Source organism: Fistularia commersonii, chromosome 8 (genome assembly GCF_037954325.1).
Source record: "Fistularia commersonii isolate RoL2024-O1a breed Wild chromosome 8, RoL_Fcom_v1.0, whole genome shotgun sequence".
Classification (NCBI taxonomy): Eukaryota; Metazoa; Chordata; class Actinopteri; order Syngnathiformes; family Fistulariidae; genus Fistularia; species Fistularia commersonii.
Genome location: NC_141291.1, coordinates 16921886 through 16940220, shown reverse-complemented (window position 1 = coordinate 16940220; position 18335 = coordinate 16921886). Strand labels below are relative to the sequence as shown.

At 39.5% G+C, this 18335-nt stretch overlaps 1 protein-coding gene across 3 annotated transcripts; it reads right to left on the bottom strand.

Annotated features, from left to right (window-relative positions):
* Nucleotides 1-33: 33 nt before the first annotated feature.
* pabpn1 (poly(A) binding protein, nuclear 1) lies at nt 34-18322 on the bottom strand. 3 transcript variants are annotated; one of them, XM_086151444.1, is made up of 7 exons: nt 17858-18322; nt 11652-11760; nt 10236-10303; nt 8924-9030; nt 8288-8375; nt 7686-7837; nt 34-823 (listed from the first exon to the last, which is right to left on the bottom strand). In XM_086151444.1, the coding sequence occupies exons 1-7, from the start codon at nt 17990-17992 to the stop codon at nt 628-630; spliced, it is 855 nt and encodes a 284-aa protein (XP_086007570.1). In that variant the 5' UTR covers nt 17993-18322; the 3' UTR covers nt 34-627. The 3 variants fall into 3 exon arrangements, with proteins under 3 accessions (XP_086007570.1, XP_086007573.1, XP_086007572.1); XM_086151447.1 differs by lacking the exon at nt 17858-18322 and adding an exon at nt 17447-17588; XM_086151446.1 differs by lacking the exon at nt 34-823 and adding an exon at nt 1786-2135.
* Nucleotides 18323-18335: the final 13 nt, after the last annotated feature.

Genomic DNA, 18335 nt, shown 5'->3' with positions numbered 1-18335 from the left:
CATGCAGTTACAATCAGGACAAACACCATGTCATTTTTACACAATGTCTTTATTTTTTTTTCTAATTACAGACTCATGGGTTAAAAATAAAAATAAAAAAGCAAAACATTTGTTCAAACCCACTCCCCCTTTTCAAAAAAAAAAAAAAAAAGGGAAAAAAAAAAAAAGAAAAAGTCTCCACACAAACCCAACCCACTGACTTTCCCCGCCCTAAAATAACAGCTCCAGCCCACTCCATTCGTTAAATTAATCAATGTTAGCTCAGCCTTCCTCAGACAAGCCGTGACTGCACTGCGCATAGTCAGAGAAAGAGGTCCACACTGTTCACCCCCCAGAATACCCTAAATCTCTGGTCCTGCCCTTCTCACTCACGGAAACATGCCTGCAACTCAGCTATGTCGGCTCCTGCTCTCTGTATAAAAATCATGTGTTGGGTTGGCAGCCTGTTAAGTGCTGTCTGTATTGCAGTGTGCTGTTGTGTGTGTTGAACAGGTGCTTGAGCTTGTCATCAATGTGTGTGTGAGTGTGTGTATGTATGTGTGTGTGTGTGTGTGTGTGTCTGTGTGCGCATGCGCGCGCGCATGTGTGTCAGAGAAAGTTGAAGTGTGAAAAGGACTAAAAGCATCATCAGCGTTTGCTGTTGTAGTAAATGCCCCCTGTGGTGGGTCTGTGGTCACCCTGCCCACCTCCCCCACCCCCCCAGACGGACAGGATGGGGTGAGTGTGCATAGCAGGAGCAGAGAGAGAGAGAGACGCTGCAGAGACAGTGGGGGGGGCCGGCGCCACCTGGGGAGGGGTCGTCAGCCTCCACTGGTCCTGAAACCTGAAACGACAAGAAGTGGTCTAATATACAGAGAGAGGAGGGGTAAGAGGGGGAGGGTGGGGGTGGACGGGAGACAGGGAGCACAGAGGGAAGGATGGGAGTGGGATTGGGGATGGTAGGGAGGCACGAAATAAAAACATCGATGTCTGCCAAAAGAATAAAACAAGATGTGGCTGACTGGGGAGACTGGTGAATGTATGGTGGAATATGGTTGCACAGCAATGACCACCAGTTTCCTGGAGAGATAACTTAAGGATGTATCATTCCACAGAGCGCAGGTCAGCCTCTGTCCAATGAGTGATGTTTGTCAAGAAACAATCCATGGTATACTGAGCCAGATGGGGGGAGGGGCAGGAGTGTAAAGATGCTAATATATAAGGAGGCCGCAGATCTGGAGACAGCAGTTTCAGGACTGCAGTCCTTGGACTGAGTGCTGGGGAGCTAAACATGGTTGAGAACTTAAAAAAAATGATTTGAGCTAAAACAGCACAAACCAATGCAACAGCAGCATTTTTAACAAAGCGGCACAGCTGGTCAGTTCGAACTGCATTTCTACAACTGCTGGGTGAGGTCCAGAGAATGCTGTTACTGGTTCTGCAGCAACCCGCTACTCAATAATACCGGAAGATGGAGGGTAGGGATGAGAGGAACGCAGAACAGGAAGACACAAAAGGGATGGAGGGTAGGAGGGAAGTGGATGATATACCAAACCACAAACTGCACAAACTGAAAAACAACAACAGCCTGTCTAGTAGAAGTTTCACATAAAGAAGGTACACCTTGATGCTGCCCCTCTCCCTCTTTTTTTCCTTCTTGTTTGGTGGTGGTGGTGGAGGGTGAGTGGGTGGGCTGTGTTGGTGATGGTGTGAAAGCAGGTGGTCACAGCCAGACCAAAGGAGACACATCTGCAGCCTGAGATACCATCATCCCCCCCCCGCCCCCCGCCTCCCACCCCCACCCATCATTTTCCCGCCCCTCCAAAATAAATGAAAAAACTGCCACCATATTGTTACCCCTCACGGCCAACTTATACCTTACCAGGGGTGACCGCATCAACCTCCGCACACGCACGCTCACACACAATTTCACACTGCGGCCAGTCAGTCTCTCTGTCCAGAAGAAGTGGTTTTTTTTTTTTTCCTTTTTTGTCTTTTTTTCTCTCTTCTGGGATTCTCTTCCTTTATTGTTGGGGAGACTTTTTTTCATTGTGTTTTTAAACGGGGAAAAGAGAGGGGAGAGGGTTGATAGTAAGGGAAGTATTGGGGGGGGGGTTTAATAAGGGGAATACCACGATGTTGTTCGCCCTCGGCCCCTGGAAAAGAGAGAGAAAAAGAGGGTGAGTTTCTTTCTGGTTGGCTTACGAAGATGGACACCAATTTCCTGGTGTGATATATATATATAATAAATATGTAGGTGTGTGATTGAGGGAAGAGGAGGGGTCGGCTGAAATTTCTCCCTAAAAGTACACTTAAGGGGGAAAACTATTTCATTTACGAAAAAGAATGACAGAATGTTTCGGAAAGTGTTCACGTCTGAATAGTCGCACCATCTTAACGGTACTGTGCCTTTGATCGTATGTGTTGCGTTACACAAATATATGTGAAGAAATAAAATAGAGTGCTGAAAAAAGCTGAAAGCAGCTTTATCAAGAAAGGAAGAGTGTTTAATTTACAGACATGAGGATCATGATTAGTGTGTGGGTGTGAGGGGGATAGCAAAGGCACTCTCTCGCCCTCTTTCTCTCTCTCTCTGTCTCTCTGTGCGAGAGCCGCCTCTGGGGTCACTGTAGGGAAAGACCTTGAGGACAAACAGCACCACACATATACCCCCAGCAAGACAGTGCACATACATACACACACCCACATTACACAATTTTGGGGGACATGACTTACAACTGCATGGTTACTCTTAATTTGTGAACACATTCAGAACACACAGAAGCCAGGCAGGAACCACCTTTCCAAACAGCCTCCCCTATTATTCCTCACATCCATATGTCATTCAGTGGCAACAGCACAAAAAGGCCACACTGGGACATAAACCAGTGCTTGTAGTCTAGATGCTGAGGTCAGGCTGCAGTAATGAACCTTCGTTTCTGGGAGTGAATGCTGTAAACCATGAGTCCAAGTTGGAGTGTGTGCGTGTGTGTGTGTTTGTCTGTGTGCGTGCGTGCGTGCGTGCACGCCTTCATGTACATGCAAAGACACAGTCAGTGAAAATTGGAGAAAAACCATACTGAAAAAATTGAGTATAAGTAGTGATGAGAATGAATTTCCTGATTTACACCAAGTTCTTTGCTAATTTGAGTAGATGGTGATTTTAAGGTCCTACAATAGTTGCCTAATTTTCAAGCGATGTTTTAAGTAATTACAAACTCCTTGAATGTTTTCAGTTCTAGAAAATTCTCAATCTTTTGATATAAATTAATCATACAAAGAGGAAGGACCTTTTTCTTGTCACATTCAGTTATACATACAGCAGAAAATCAGCGAAATTTGACCACTGCATTTAACCCATCATGGATGAACCATGAGCGGAAGGCAGCTGATATGCAGCGACAGGGGAGCAGTTAGGGGTTCAGTGTCTGGCTCAACAGCACTTTGACAGGCTAGGAGGAGCGTGTGAATCGAACAAGGAATGTTTGGTTGCCCGGTTAACGACTCAGCCTTTGGAGCAAATAAGTGCTGTGGCATACATTGTATATTAAACTGAACCAATTACATGGTTCATTGACAAAGTAAGTGAGGCTGCAAGTTCAAATTGAATGTATCAATTGATCATTTAATTTATCTTAAATTTGTCTGTTTTTATTTGAGGGGAAGGTATGATTTTTAAGACTAAGTTCTATCTCAGTCCAACCAACAACCAAATAAAAAACAGACGGTATGGAATTATCACGATCAATTATCAAAATCATTCAAAAATTAAAATATTCATGTTCCAGCAATAACTGATCATTCCAGTGCTTAAGGTAAAATTAAAGTCCTTTAAACATGCACTAGAGAGTTGTAATTGTTAAAGCTTCGTTCAGGCTGGGCTCTGTGAGCGGCAGTAAATATTAGAGAAAGATGAATCAGACAACAGAAGGTCGTGAAAAAGCAGTAATCACTCAACAATGCACAGCAGGTTTTTTTGCTAGATTCACCGTGGGGGAGTGTTGATGAGTTTATCATGCACATGGATCAAAGTATGAACATTTGCTGCAGAAGAAACATTGTTCATTTGTGCAAAGTGAAGACGCTAAAAATCTCTAACTGGAAAAGCCCCCAAACCATTAGTTCTCAGTAAATTTCCAATCTGAGTGAAATGTGTGAAAAGGATAACACCACTCTGAGACTGAGCTGATTTTCTGCACAATGACTTGTGTTTGTTTGAAAAATTCAAGCTAACATAAATTTCACTTGAACTCTATAGAACACAAAATCCTTCCATGCTCAAAATGGCCAAATACTATGATTTTGAACAAACCCTGTTTGTTCACTGTAACTGTGTGCCCAAAACACAGCAAGGATAAAGTGAAAGAGACAGCTTTGTTCAAATCTTTGCCTGTTTCTATTCTTTACCCCTATATTGACTAGTAGTGATTTCCTGGTGGTGACAGCCCTTCAACTCTCTGGTTCACCTAGTGATTATTGCACATTCGATTGTGGGCAGATACAGTGCAGCAACACGAGTGTTTCTAATATAATAAGTGTGACCATTACGGTCATTATTATATTGCCAAAAACAGTTTTCAGCCATTCATGACCTTGGACCTCTCAGATATAGTCAGCTGACCAAACTGCAGAAAAGACAAAGTCCTAAAATGCCTGTGCATACTACTGTAATTTTTTTTTTTTAAACCACCCTTCTTAATCTTCAATAATTACAATGTGTTTGATACGTATACACACACACACACACAAACAAGGTAAAGCTTTTAAGAGTGATTGCTAATTAATCTTCCAGCTGGTAAATGACCCATTATTATTTTCAGCTTCTAGAGACTTGATTCAATGAGCCCCTCCCCCGCCCCCACCCTGCGTGCTTTGTCTTGCAGCTTTGGCAAAATCCCAGAGAGTAAGCTGGCAGGGGTTAGGGTTTCTTGGTATGTGTAGGAGTGGCTAGGATAAGTACACAGTGTGATTAGAGAGATTCTGACCTTGAGGTCCAGACACTTTCTCACACAAAGGAATGAATAGAGATGCAACCCTTTTTGGAGATTTAACAGCAACCTCTCTGAAATGGAAAGTCATTGCACACATACTTGAAGAAAGCAAGGCAATATTGAAGAAAAATCATGCAAAATTAAGATGACTGGATACTGTTAAGAAGAACCTGGCAAACTGTTTATTGCTGAAATAAGAGTTTTCAGGCATTTAAAAAATAACTGCTAAAGCATCACAGGAATTTTGCATGTTACAATGTAAACATAACATCTTTTGCATATGTGTAAGACCTGGAGGATCCAGGTGATTTGCATGAACAATCAAATCAGAATCTCTCTGTTGCAAAGCTCAGTGAATGTATGAGAAGTTGGCATGCAGCTCACTCAAGTCTTAGCAGAAAACAAAATGGCTCCACAGACTGTGCTCTACCATGGAACTTTCGTCCAGCTTGAAACAAGACTCTGAAAGTCCCCAATGCCTGCAACAACTTAGTTTTCGATTAAACTGCTCACATTTTTAACAGATCTTCATTCACACAAGGTGTCAGATTCAATAAAACTATAATATTTGCCATGCCATTGAAAACTGACCTAGAATGTCTATGGTACCTGCAGAGCACAAATAAAGCACATCTCAACTCTGCATGACAAGTCAGAAGTACATCATGATCTGATCCACATTAGTTGTTTGCTCTTACTCAACTTATTATAGTCATTTCAAATGAATGCAAATGCTAGTGTCATCACAAAAGAAGACCCCTCACAAAGTACCAGGTCATAAAAAGGGCTCGGTTTCTTTGTTCTCTTTCTCACCATAAATATTTAGATTACAATCAAATTTATTTTATTACACAAATCAAAAGCCAGATTTGATCGTTAGTATTTGCTATCATTACTCAGCAGGGCACTGCATTGGCATGGCTCCCAATGCAAACTAACTTATGGGGTGAATGACCAGCCTGTGAAGAACTCAGTCTCCAATCCTCTCTTGAAATGGAAGATGTGGCATGCAAACAGGCCCTCAGTCCAATGACTGAATAACTTACTTATCGGCCTACATGGCACATGTTTGTGTCTCCTGCATTAACTTTACAAAAATATGAAACTTCAGCCATTGCCTACTCACCTCTATGCTTAGGAGGTAGTTTAATCCCTTAAGTAACTGGAGCAAATGGATGATATGCAACACAAACAATTTGGGGAGGGATGATGTCCATATTGCTAGTCTAATGTATGTCTAACACATAAGGCTGACTTAAAAAGATGTAACTTCTCCATATCTAAGGCAGTTATTGGGCTCAAGCATGTATGTAGATATTAAATGTTGCAGTTGATTATTTCTTGCACCATTTCTACATTCGAGACATGGATCTTTTTTCAGTCAAAATGGAAAAACCTGGTACAAGGAGTGTCAGCAGTGATTACTGCTAAAAATGGTCTTAACATCATCTGAGGCAGCATCACATTTTGGTTTGGGCACACTATGATCATTCTGAAGGCTCTCCATACATCTATCTTCTTTGTTACATTTGAAAATCGGTCCCTTTGGCTTCAATCGTATGGGAGAAAGCTGCAGTAATTTCCTATAAAACTATTGCACAAAATAAACTGCACATGATTGATCTATATTGGAATAGATAACTACATTTGCATGTTTCAGTAATATTCTGTTAATACTTTATAGGTCTCCCTAGGCCAAAGATCAGTAAATATTTAAATCAAAAGGTGCCTAAATTAGAAGTTAGACTACAGGGTTCAGCATATGATTTCATTTACAATATTATTTTCTCTTTATTGTGGATTTTAAGAGCAAATGTAAGTTGTTAAACAAATTAAAATTGAATACGAAATTCAATATTTCACTCCAAACCACTGAATTTGCAACCTACAGATTAATCAAAATGCCTGTCACCTTGCTATGTATCCTGAAGGCTGGAAAAAAATGTCTCAATTCATTTTTCTTTTTCATTACACATCCTTCAGAAATTACTTTTCCACCTCCTGCCCAACCCTCTCGACTGGTTTAGCCACCAGAATCAATTAAAATTCAGATCAACATTATCTTAATGAAATTGGTGGAGTGGCAGAAATGAGTGCTCAACTAGAACAAATCAAAATATAGCTGTGCATGCTGAACCTATTTCATCATCAAGTTAGTCTACCTCCTTTACAACTTTGCTGAGAGGGTAGCCAGAGAGCATTTTGGTAGTCAACAAAGTAGTGATTTATGGTAATGTTATGCTAAACATTGGCTCCTGAGAATGTCTTGACTGACTAGACTTCCCTTGTAGGGCAATGCAATTTTTTCTTAATTATTTTATTTTCCTTCATTTTGAGATGTGGAATGCTTTCTTGCTGTAAAGAGACATGTGTCATGTAGTCAATGTTTTAGAGATAGTTATCGTACCTGATATTGCATATTTATAAACAATTTCATTCAGATGAGACGCTATTTTTGACCAAAATAAAGTAGAATGGGGAGGTGAAATTAGGTTAAATATTTGTATTAATGTAAGTCTCAACTACTTTCACATTAGGACAATTAAATGGTTTCAACTACAGTAAATATTAATTTTACGCTATTGAGACTTTATGGCCATTAAGGCACCCTGCAATAATATCATTTCACCCTTCTACTTTGGGGGTGGGACTCATTATAGGTTTCAGTGAAAAGAGATGCTTTGCATGCAGGGGTCGATTGCAGTGCAAGCTCACCTGAAGGCCCGTCCTCTGCCCCTAGGTGGTGTATAGCCACTGTAGTAGCGTGCACGTGATGAAAAGCTTCCTCCCCGTGATCGGAATCGAGCCCGTGGAAAGCCGCGGTCTGTGGTGCTAATGCCTGGTCTGTTTGTTCTCTTGGCACCAACCTGACGACCAAAATTTGAATACAGGACTGTTATGCAGACTAAAACATGTCTTCTCTCATGAACAGCAATCTCTTGCTGCAAATAAAATAAAAAATATGAGGGCCTAAAGAAGTTTTTAGTAAATGTCCTTTCAGTTCAGAAATTAAGTTATTTTGTATACCAAAGCTGATGATAATGTTGATACCTTTGTTTCATTTTATAAGCCTTGTTGATTAAAAAAAAAGTTCCCCCTCTGTTTCTATTCTCGCTTTCCATTCTATCCAAATTAAGAGGAACCAGAATGTTTTGTCAAAAATCCATCTTGCTATATACTTCTATAAAACAATGTAGAATAATAAATGACAAAGTGCCTCAGTTTCAATAATGATTTTTCATTATCTTGAGTCAGAACAAAATACATTAGGTCTGTTCTTTCCATTGTCAGCATGACATGCACTTTCAAAATCCTACCTTTATCTGCCTTCCTCTGAAAAGGGACTCATCCAAAGCCATGGCTGTCCTAACAGACTCTTTGTCTGCAAACTCAATATAGGCAAACCTGTAAAAAGATCCAGAGAATTCAACAGAATTAAAATGATGGTGACTGAATGACAAATGACAACAAATAACAGCAATAGCAAAAACAGCATGGCATTTGCTCATTTATTATTCCTTTTTAACAAGTCTGCAACTGGTGTGGTTTCATGGAGAATGTTAAACACGATGGAAAAATTTACAGCAACAAATATCAACTTGATCTTGATTGCTTGCCCCCTCCCCTTTGTAAATAAGGAGAGGGGGTTGCTGAGATACGCAACAAGTACTCACTTAATGTTTGACAGAGGTCCAAAACTGGTTCAGGGGCAAACATTACTGTTGAGCCCTGGCTTTTGTGAAAACAGCATTCACATTCTTTCATAGTTTAAATATCCAGTTTAAGTGAATCTCTAAGACCATTTGTGCAAACACTCAGCTAAATATTTCAATTCACTTTTCCTTGTTTCTTTGTCAATTGGGTTAGTTACCTTGTAATATTTGAACAATCTAGTACTATACACACCTCTAGCCTGACAAAAACTGAATAGTGAAATCATGTTGATTTATTACCCCTTGGGATGCCCTGTGTATTTGTCACATAGGATGGTGACTCTGTTTACTGAACCGCAGCCATGAAAATGAGCCTCAAGTTCTTCTGCTGTGGCACCATAATCCACCTAAAATCATAGACAGCTGAAGTTAAACAAGATTAGGAGGCAAAAATTTCACTCCCCATAACTCATGGAGATGTTCCCATGCATTATGTTCATGATGTTCCCATATGTTCCTAAGGTCTGTAAATAAACACCAAAAAACTGGTTACATGATAGGCTGCAATTAAGGATTTCATTACTTGGGTCTTGTTTAAGATACTTGAAAACTCCATTGTCTGATAATTTGATAATTTTGCGTCACTCATAAAACTGTGAACTCAGAAATTGGTTGTGAATTCTCATTGATATAATTGGTGATTATTCTGGCTTTTTGCAACCAGAGATTCCAATATAGTTGAACAGGTTGCATTTGAAAGAAAGTGGAGTGACTGCGGGGCAGCCTCTGCCATCGCAGAAGATATTAATTAGCAAATTTATGGTAAAGTATTGTTAGCGGTCAGATAACACTATTAATCCAAGCAACTTATTTAATGATCGTCACAAAATCTTGTCATCTATGTTTAACAGATTTCGAGGATCTTTTGCCAATACTAGACATTAATTTTTTCGTATAAAATAATGCCAAATAATGCCATTTAATAATGCTTCAAATAATGCCATTTAAGACTCCAGCAATTAAGACTCCAGCAATTAACATGCACATAATCGTAGAATAAACACAATCACCAAAAGCATTTAGAGTTCATAAATCACTTCTTAGTGGACAATAGTGATACTACAAAAAAAAAAAAATCAACTTCAGGGAATCCAAACATTTAAACCTGCTTAGAGCAGACAACCAAAAATTTCATGATCTCTGAAAAGGAAGACACAAAGAGTAACTGTGAGAGGGAGTTCCATGGGTGATTAATCACTGTTACCTTCCAGACTGCTTAACAGCCATAAAGGAGAAACTGGGGGAAGACTTCCTCCAAATTTGTTATAGAATTAAGAATTCCTATCTAAGAATGAGAGATGATGCAAACCAAAGAATCTAGCAAGTGTGCCTTCACAAATGATTTGTTTTGTTATTGGCTAGAACTTCCCACTCAGATAATTTATGCCTGTTTTACGAAACTGCAGAAAAAAAAAAAATGTGAAAACAAACTGAAAGTTTAATTAGTCACTGACTAAACAGGACTTGTGTAGATGTTTGTAGGAAAGGTTAAAAAAAATCTGGGCAATCTAGACTGTAGTCTGTGTTATTCAACAGATTCAAATGTACTTACATTTCCAACATATATAGATCTGCCATCTGCTTCCATCTTTTCCTCTATGGACATGATAACGGGGCCGACTACAGAGAAGAGGGTGAAAGTATGTCACGAATTGTCAAAACGTTACATTCCTTTAATGATTCCTTCTCTAATAATGCATAAAATGTACACGTTTAGGTAATGTATTTTTGTGATGTCAATCTGATTTACATGACTGTTTCAACTGTATAATGTACAAGAGCTTGTGATGTACTTGTGCAAATCAAAATTCTTGACCATTGAGGGGAGTGCCACAAGGGTAATTTATGTATAATCTCCCAGAACGCAAAGTGCTTAGCTCCACTGACTGATTACTTTGGACTACAAGATCAGTGCATGTGTGTCATGTTAAAAATTCAGTGAGCGGGCCTATAAAAAGGACTGAGGCACAGAATATTAGCGTTTATAAATATATCGAGAGGCAGTAAAATATTTACCCTTGAAAAGTAAAAGGGCATAGTAAGATTAAGTTCTGTTTAACTCACTTGTAAGGCAAATCCAAAAGGTCCAGCGCTCTTTCTTAAACAGGAGAATCAAATCTAATACAAATCTAATAGCTAGATTAATAAATCTGAATATTGATCTATGGATCCTTTTAATAATATAATGGCAATTGTGGACTCTATCACCTATCTGCAATGACGCTTAGCCCATTAAAATCAAGACCATCCATGACCAAAATCTCAACTATTACCATGCTTGTGTCAACCAGGATTTACTCTTTAGCAACTTGAGACACATAAATGGAGTTATGGGATGGAACTACACAACCTGACTGCTTTACAAGCAGACAATTTCAATTCAGCTTACATTAAGAAGACTGATAGCTGTTGGAACAAAATAATTGTAACATCACTTTCACATTATGTAATTCAAATGTCAAAAACCAGTGGTCAATAAGCCAAAGTGATATCACATAATGGCAATCAAGAGGAGTTATGAAATCCATAAAACCTCAGCTTAAAAATTCGTCTCAACATCACGTTTGATAATATGAATCGCAGACAGAAATAATGGCATTTACTTTTGGGCCCATGCCTTTGACTGATAAAGAGCAGCCAACAGGTAAGCGTTCATTTCAAAAAGAACTACTAGCAATATACTGAAAAATCTTTCTAAATATGAAATTCAGGTTTAGCAGGGTATTTCTTTGCCCACAAAAACAAGTGAAAATGAATGCTGGTCCAACCATTTCATTGGATCTCAGTTTACAGACTCGACCTCATGCCACTCCCCACAAAGGGAATCAACATTCTCATTGCTCTTCCAATTGAGTTGGATTCAGATTCAGTTAATAGTTCAAGGCTAACAATTTTACTGTGCAAGGCTTAATTTTTCCTTCAAAAATTTTAATATTATAGAGTTGTTAAAAGAACAATGCAAACATACCTGGTGGGGGGCTGAGATTCATCTGTTTCTCAACCTCGTTCTGTAGCTCCTTCAGTTTCTCTGCCTCTTCCTCCATCTCTCTCACCCTGGCTTTGATCGCCTCCAGCTCCTGCAGTGGAGGATTCCATGAATTAGCAAGTCCATGAAATCTATGTACTGTCACACAGTCTTTATGAGTAACAACCATACCTTGTCATGAAAGTGCAGATCAATGACACATAAGCACACGGATTCGAGGTACAATTGAGTTTATTGTTTTGAAACAAAAGCAAATCAAATACAGTGGACCTTTAAGTCCTATTTTATCTACATCTTCTTGGCTATAGATCCATTTTTGCATTCAACTGGTTTTGTTTGTAATTGCTGAATATTGATAGCCATACAGAAGCATGATTTCACTCAAATACAAAAGATTTTGAAGAGTTATTTTTGTGTTCCCTAAATAGCCAAAATATTACATGAAAGCAAATTCATCCAGAACATATTTCCAAAAGGCAGAGCCATGTAACATAACATAATCAAAAGACCAGAGAGGTTTTCTAGGTGACAGATTAATGTAAAGTGTTCCATTTGAACAAATACGTTTGGGCAGTTTAAGCACAATGAAACAAATTCAATGGGTGCTATTATTGAAAACAACTGAAGTGTTTTCTTATAGGTACGTGAACCATTTACTTTTGCAACCCAAATGCATCATGCTCCTGTGACAATCATTTTATCTGAGCATAAAGTAATCCCATACCTTCTTGAAATGACATATTTTGAGTTGTCTTTTACTTATACATTAAACAGGACTTTGCCTTATTGTCGTCATTTGAAATGTATATATAGCTCGTGGTAGCTACATTGTACGTCTCCCCCATTCCCAATAGTTCAGTTTTCTGCCTAAATTTTTTTGGAATTGCTGAATTTATAAATTTGTTAATACACTCTAGTCTTCTTAACTATATTTCATAAACTGTCTTCTGATGTCCTCAGGTCAAGTACTTATTGGCTTTTTTTTTTAATATGAGACCCATGCCCATTTTGGGCATGAGTTTGGCTCATTTCCATTTTGCTTAGAGCTGGGTCCAAGCCTCTGAATAATAGACTGGTCCTGTTTGGTTCCGGGCAGTAATGTGCATGGCTTGTTGGACACTGGTGACTTAAGACCCTTTAGGCATAGATGGAAAATCAGGGGTAGCCCATTTGGACATCTAGTTCACAGTAGGAGAATTTCTTGGTGCAGGATGGAGCCTAGATTACCAAACACGACATTGCAGGGACCAGGGTTTGTTTCAAGCAAATGGACCAAAACACAGTGAATCTCTATATTTCTCCACTTGATATTTTTGTATACCTGACATTTGGTCAGTAGTGTTCTAATATCACTGATGTTCCATTTGGACTATGAAGTGGACCTGGACCTGCTTGAAAACACTTTGATGTCAATTTTTCCTGGATCTGTTTAAGACCTGCAGCACAACCGGCTATGGCATTACCAGCAAAGGTTCTGATTAAATTTGTTTAACTGCCTTGAAACAGGATTTTGAAAGACTGTTGATAAAGTATTCTCAATACAATATTTGTTATAGCTCTGATGTGGTTAGTACAGACTGATGCAGTCGCTACTATGATTGGCAGAATTTTAATAGTGAGAAATGTTGGTCCCACCATTATGTACAGATTTTTTTTTTTATTAAGAGTAAAAAAAAGATTTTTGAAAATGACCACAATACTCAGAGAAAGACTATAAGCTAGTGCTGGGCAGCACGCCTTTAAAAAGAATGATATTTACTTTATAATGACGAAGAGTAATTGCTCTAACAACTTTTTAAAATGATTTTCCTGCACAACTTTTTGTTATCCTTTAGGAAGTTTAACTGTGACTCAATAGTAGTGGTTGAGTTATTGCTGAGTTACAAGCTACTTGGGTTGTTGCCTATTTCTTGGTGCCACATGAAACAAGATTAACATTAGGTCTTCAGGTTAGTTTCTTTCCAAGTGTTGCCCTTAATACATTTGTTAAGCCCTATGTTCAACAGCAAGTTGACCAAATGTTCACATAATGAAATACCATATGATGTCACAGAAATTCATCTAAGTATCTTTCCATAGTAGATACACATGTATGTGTATACTATGGAAAAGTTCTTCGATACACACATACGTGTGTAAGTACTGTCAAGTTGCTATTCTTTTGGACAATTATTGCAGACATGATCATGAGTGTGTATGCCAGCAATAAGTCAAAGACCCCAGTAGCCATTGAGATAGCCATGCAGCTCGACAGCAACATCATATTTTGAGCTGATTGGGTCTTAAGAGCTGTCTTTCCCCTCAGATTTAATTTTGCTGATTAGCGGAAAACAAAAGAAAAAAATTGTTCTGTAAGTAACAGATATTTCAATATAGTTTGAGTGATACCCCATTTAGTTCCACTTGCACCAGAACCAGCTATAACACTTTTTTCAATGTCCATTTAAAGTTGTGCATCTTCAGTGACCCTGATTGAGTGGGAGATACCCTGAGCCAGTTGATCACAGGGACCACATAAGCAGACATACACTATTCACATGTCTTGTTCAGGGTTGGTCCAGCACCCCTGCAACCTTGTGTGCATGGCAAACTAGAGAGAGTGAATGGATGAGTTATGCATGTCAGTGTCTGCATTCTTCTTCTGTGAGCTTTCAATGCAGTTGGCATTCTGAGTTCTAATAAAGCCTCCTTCATTTGGATTCAAAACATTTCAGGACTTTTTCTCCAAACCTGTTCTCTGAGCTCAGTTTATAACAGTTTTAGGGACATGCCTGTTTGCAGTAGTATCCCAGTGTGCTTCTTTTAGTGGGCTAAATTTTATAGCAGTTGGCAAACATGTAGTAGCATGACAGACACCACCAAGTTCTATTTCTTCTCCCATGTTATCCTAGGGACTTTTCACCATACCCTTTCAATGTTTAAAGTACTACCCCAGTTGCTTGCCCTTTGTGACATCACAGATTTCTAATTAAACAATACAGTTGTGAGGGGATGGTCTCCCCTACCTTTGTGACGTAATGGCTTTGCACCTCTCCTTTGTGAATTCACAGCGACTTTGGACGCAATTTTCACAGCTTACCATTTGTTTTTTTTAAATTTCACTGACAGTATGAATTTAATATATGAGATATGGATATTGGATATCATTTGCAGTAGAGCTGTTTTACAACATCAATTTGATTTTATTTCCATCACTTGCACATTTGGGCAAGTATGTCAAAAACCTACTCACCCTAATGCAAATGCTTATGCTAACTTTAAGAGTATAAAGATAATTATCAATCATAGAACCACAAAGGGTCAGGTTTGCAGCGAAAAAATAAACTCAGTATGTGAATTATCATTACATATAACTTGTTTACTGATGTGGATGACATGATGTGTCCAGAAAGTGGTAACATTTCTACTGGAGTATAAAAATACCAATATGATACATGGTGGTTTAAGCAGCCCTCTAAAAACAGCTCACCAACTGGTTAAATACTCCAGAACTTAGGAAAGCAGATACAAAGGTTTATAGCATCTCACCTTTCAAAATAAAAGGCAGGACAGATGCTCAATCAAATTACAAGACTTAACACATTTTCACTCTCAATACATAATTTACAATTAAAATACTACAAAGTGACTCTAAAATATTTTGAGAGATGCAGCTCAACAAAGCAGGGATTTACAGAAACGCCTGTCATTTACAATAGATTCAAGTAAAAACAACACCACATTTACAATAGATTCAAGTAAAAACAACATCACATTTACAATAGATTCGAGTAAAAACAACACCACTGGAAATCAGGGGTCTACATTCTAATTAATATAAGCACCGAAAAAGGCCCAGGAATATGGGTTGCCTACAGCCTGTTTCGCAGTCATGCTAATCTAAAAGTTTTGGGTTCCTTGGACGGTACTAAAGCAATGTCTTTTGAAAACTTGCTGTGCCTTCAAATAAACGGTTTTGTTTGGTTTTCTTAATAACATGTGAATAATGATGTAATGACCAGTGGTAATCTCATACACAGTGTTTGCCCTTTAGAGTGAGTGGGTTCCATCTTCTGGCAAGAGCGATTTACCAGACAAGTCCATTTACTTGTTGAGGAACCTCAGTTATGTAAATTTCAGTGTAGTCATCTTTTTGTATGAAGTTTGTGGCTACTGGCAACCAAAGAGATGTATTAACAACGATGCTAAGCCTGTTCTCCATCAGTGTTCATCGCTATAAGGACTTGTCTTAAGGTCTAGTTATTCTTGCTTTATCATTGCCTTCTACATTCTCTCGCTGTCCCTTTTAAGCTTGAAAAAAGTTTTAAATTTCAAAGGGTCACTGAATCTGCATGACAAAGCTCAACATTACTCCAATTTTCTCCTCTGAAAATGGTCAACAAAGAGACCCAGCTATCTTGATTAGCTTGTTCTACCAATAACAGAACCATGCCAGATTTTACCATTCAATATTCCAGACAGAATGACCTGCAAATACCAGTGCTCATGGTCAGCCAATGTAAAAGACTACTGAATATCTGCATGGATACTAATGGTTCATTTTGATCTAACTCTGGTGAGACCATATACAAACAACTGCAAATTTTAAAAGAGAACACGGCATCTGACTTATTTCTTCTCTGAACATAGTGTACAATATAAATTAAAATTTAGAATGATCATACTACCAAACTGCACATGTTCAGTAGAAACTCCCAATATATCAAATTAATTTTACTGGACGGACGATGACAAAATTGATATGGAGGACACTGTCAGTATCTTCATGTGAGGATAAACGGTCTCATAGAATGGTGCACTGCAGCACAGTAGTAGTCATTTCAGTCCCACTCCATTCAAGGCTAGGCTGGCACAATGCTCATCAGCACGTTAAGTAACTGCAGTGACATGAACCGTATGAAATTACAGTCGTCTTACCGGAGAAGGGAGCATTTACAAAATGACATGCTTCACGTGAACACAGCACCATCATTTATCATCGGCCTTCTTGTATCGAATACGATTTAGAATCCAAGCATGAAAATCAAAACCCTTCCCTATGGGGGAACACAGTAACCGTCAGTCTCTGTGAGACGGTTGAAACAAGCCATTCAGTACTGGTACGGTGTCCCATTTTTGTCGCATATTCAGTCCACCCTATTTCACTCCCCTCCCATCTCTCATTTTCCTTGCTCTAACAAAACAATGAAGGATGTAACCCAGCCCCTCAAATACCGCAACCCCTGCATCTACAGCGAGCAACGCTCTTTTTTCCCAACCAGAAAGCTCTATACGACCCAAATACTTCCACGGACATGCAACAAATATTGCCAAGAAACACGTACTAGTGTACGTATGGATAACGCAAAGTACGGCAACCACCGCTGCCTGTTCTTTTTTACAATTTCAGTTAGATACATGAGCTAAAACTCGCAGCCAGCGGTCCAAAATTAACGACAAGGATGATCAGGTGCACGTCTGCAATCTCCACCCGAGCTTTGTTGTGAGCAGCTAGCTTGCTAGCCATTCGAAGATCAATCACCCCTGATAATACATATTGACAATTTGATCATTGTTTTAAAATAGACACATCCCAGCTCATCCCTTTAGACATGATCGGGGGCCACAAGACCTGAAGCCCATTTTAGCTGCAGAATTTGATGCTAGTGCTGGCGATGAGCTAACGTTAGCAACTGTCGCGCGGTCATTTACATGTGCACACATTAGTACTTTAAATCTCACAGCAGTCAGCGTAATAGTGAGGGTATCGGTTAAAAAGAGGAAAAATGTATATTTACCGCTCAGTAGATCGCTTTTTCAAACGGGTTGACGTGCTTGCCGGCGTTTAATTGCTGCGGCCTGCCTTACCCTCTACCCCGACTGTCTCCTACATCCCCGTCTCGCATTTTTTGCGGCGAGTATTTTCACCCTCGGCGACTCAAGCTGCTCCCTGGCGCAGAGAAACTAGTGCCGCTCTTGCGCCAAGATGGCTGCCCGTACCACGCATGTCACCACCCATTTCTACTGCACTGCGTGAACCACAATGGCGGTTCACGTAGACAGGCAATAGTAGGAACAAACAGCATGTGACCCAACATGTGTTGAAAAAATGTTTGCCCTATCTGTCCTCATTGGGTATTTCGACATGACCACGATATTTTTAATAATCTATACAGGCTATCGAAACGGAAACAATGCCCTTCACTTACCGGGTCTTCAATTGCGGCCTCTCCTTCCACTAGCCCCGGCTCCTCGTCACCGACACCTGGATCCTCTAGCTCGGGGTGTCCATGGTCCGAATCCAGAAGGGATTCCTCCGCTAGTCCGTTACCGAACTCCGCCATCGCCCTGTTCTAGCTATACCGAAGCGCCTCGTGGCCAAACCAACGTACAGGCCCCTACTCACACACAAGGGGGGGAGAGTGAGTGGGGCGGCGAAAGGAAAAAAAACGGCGGAAAACGCCGCTTAGTAAAGTTAAAATGGGGAATAAAATGCTATCTACAATTTCAGTCAATATTGAAACAGCACACCACCAAAGTGACTTTTTTCCTCTCAATATCCACAGGTAATGGTCCCAATTTACGACAAAGAACCTAGTTTATTGACTTAATTGTGTATATAAAAAGGCGAAGACTACGCTAAAGCGGCGGCGTCGCTTCAGTTCAGAAATGGAAGTCGGGGGCGGA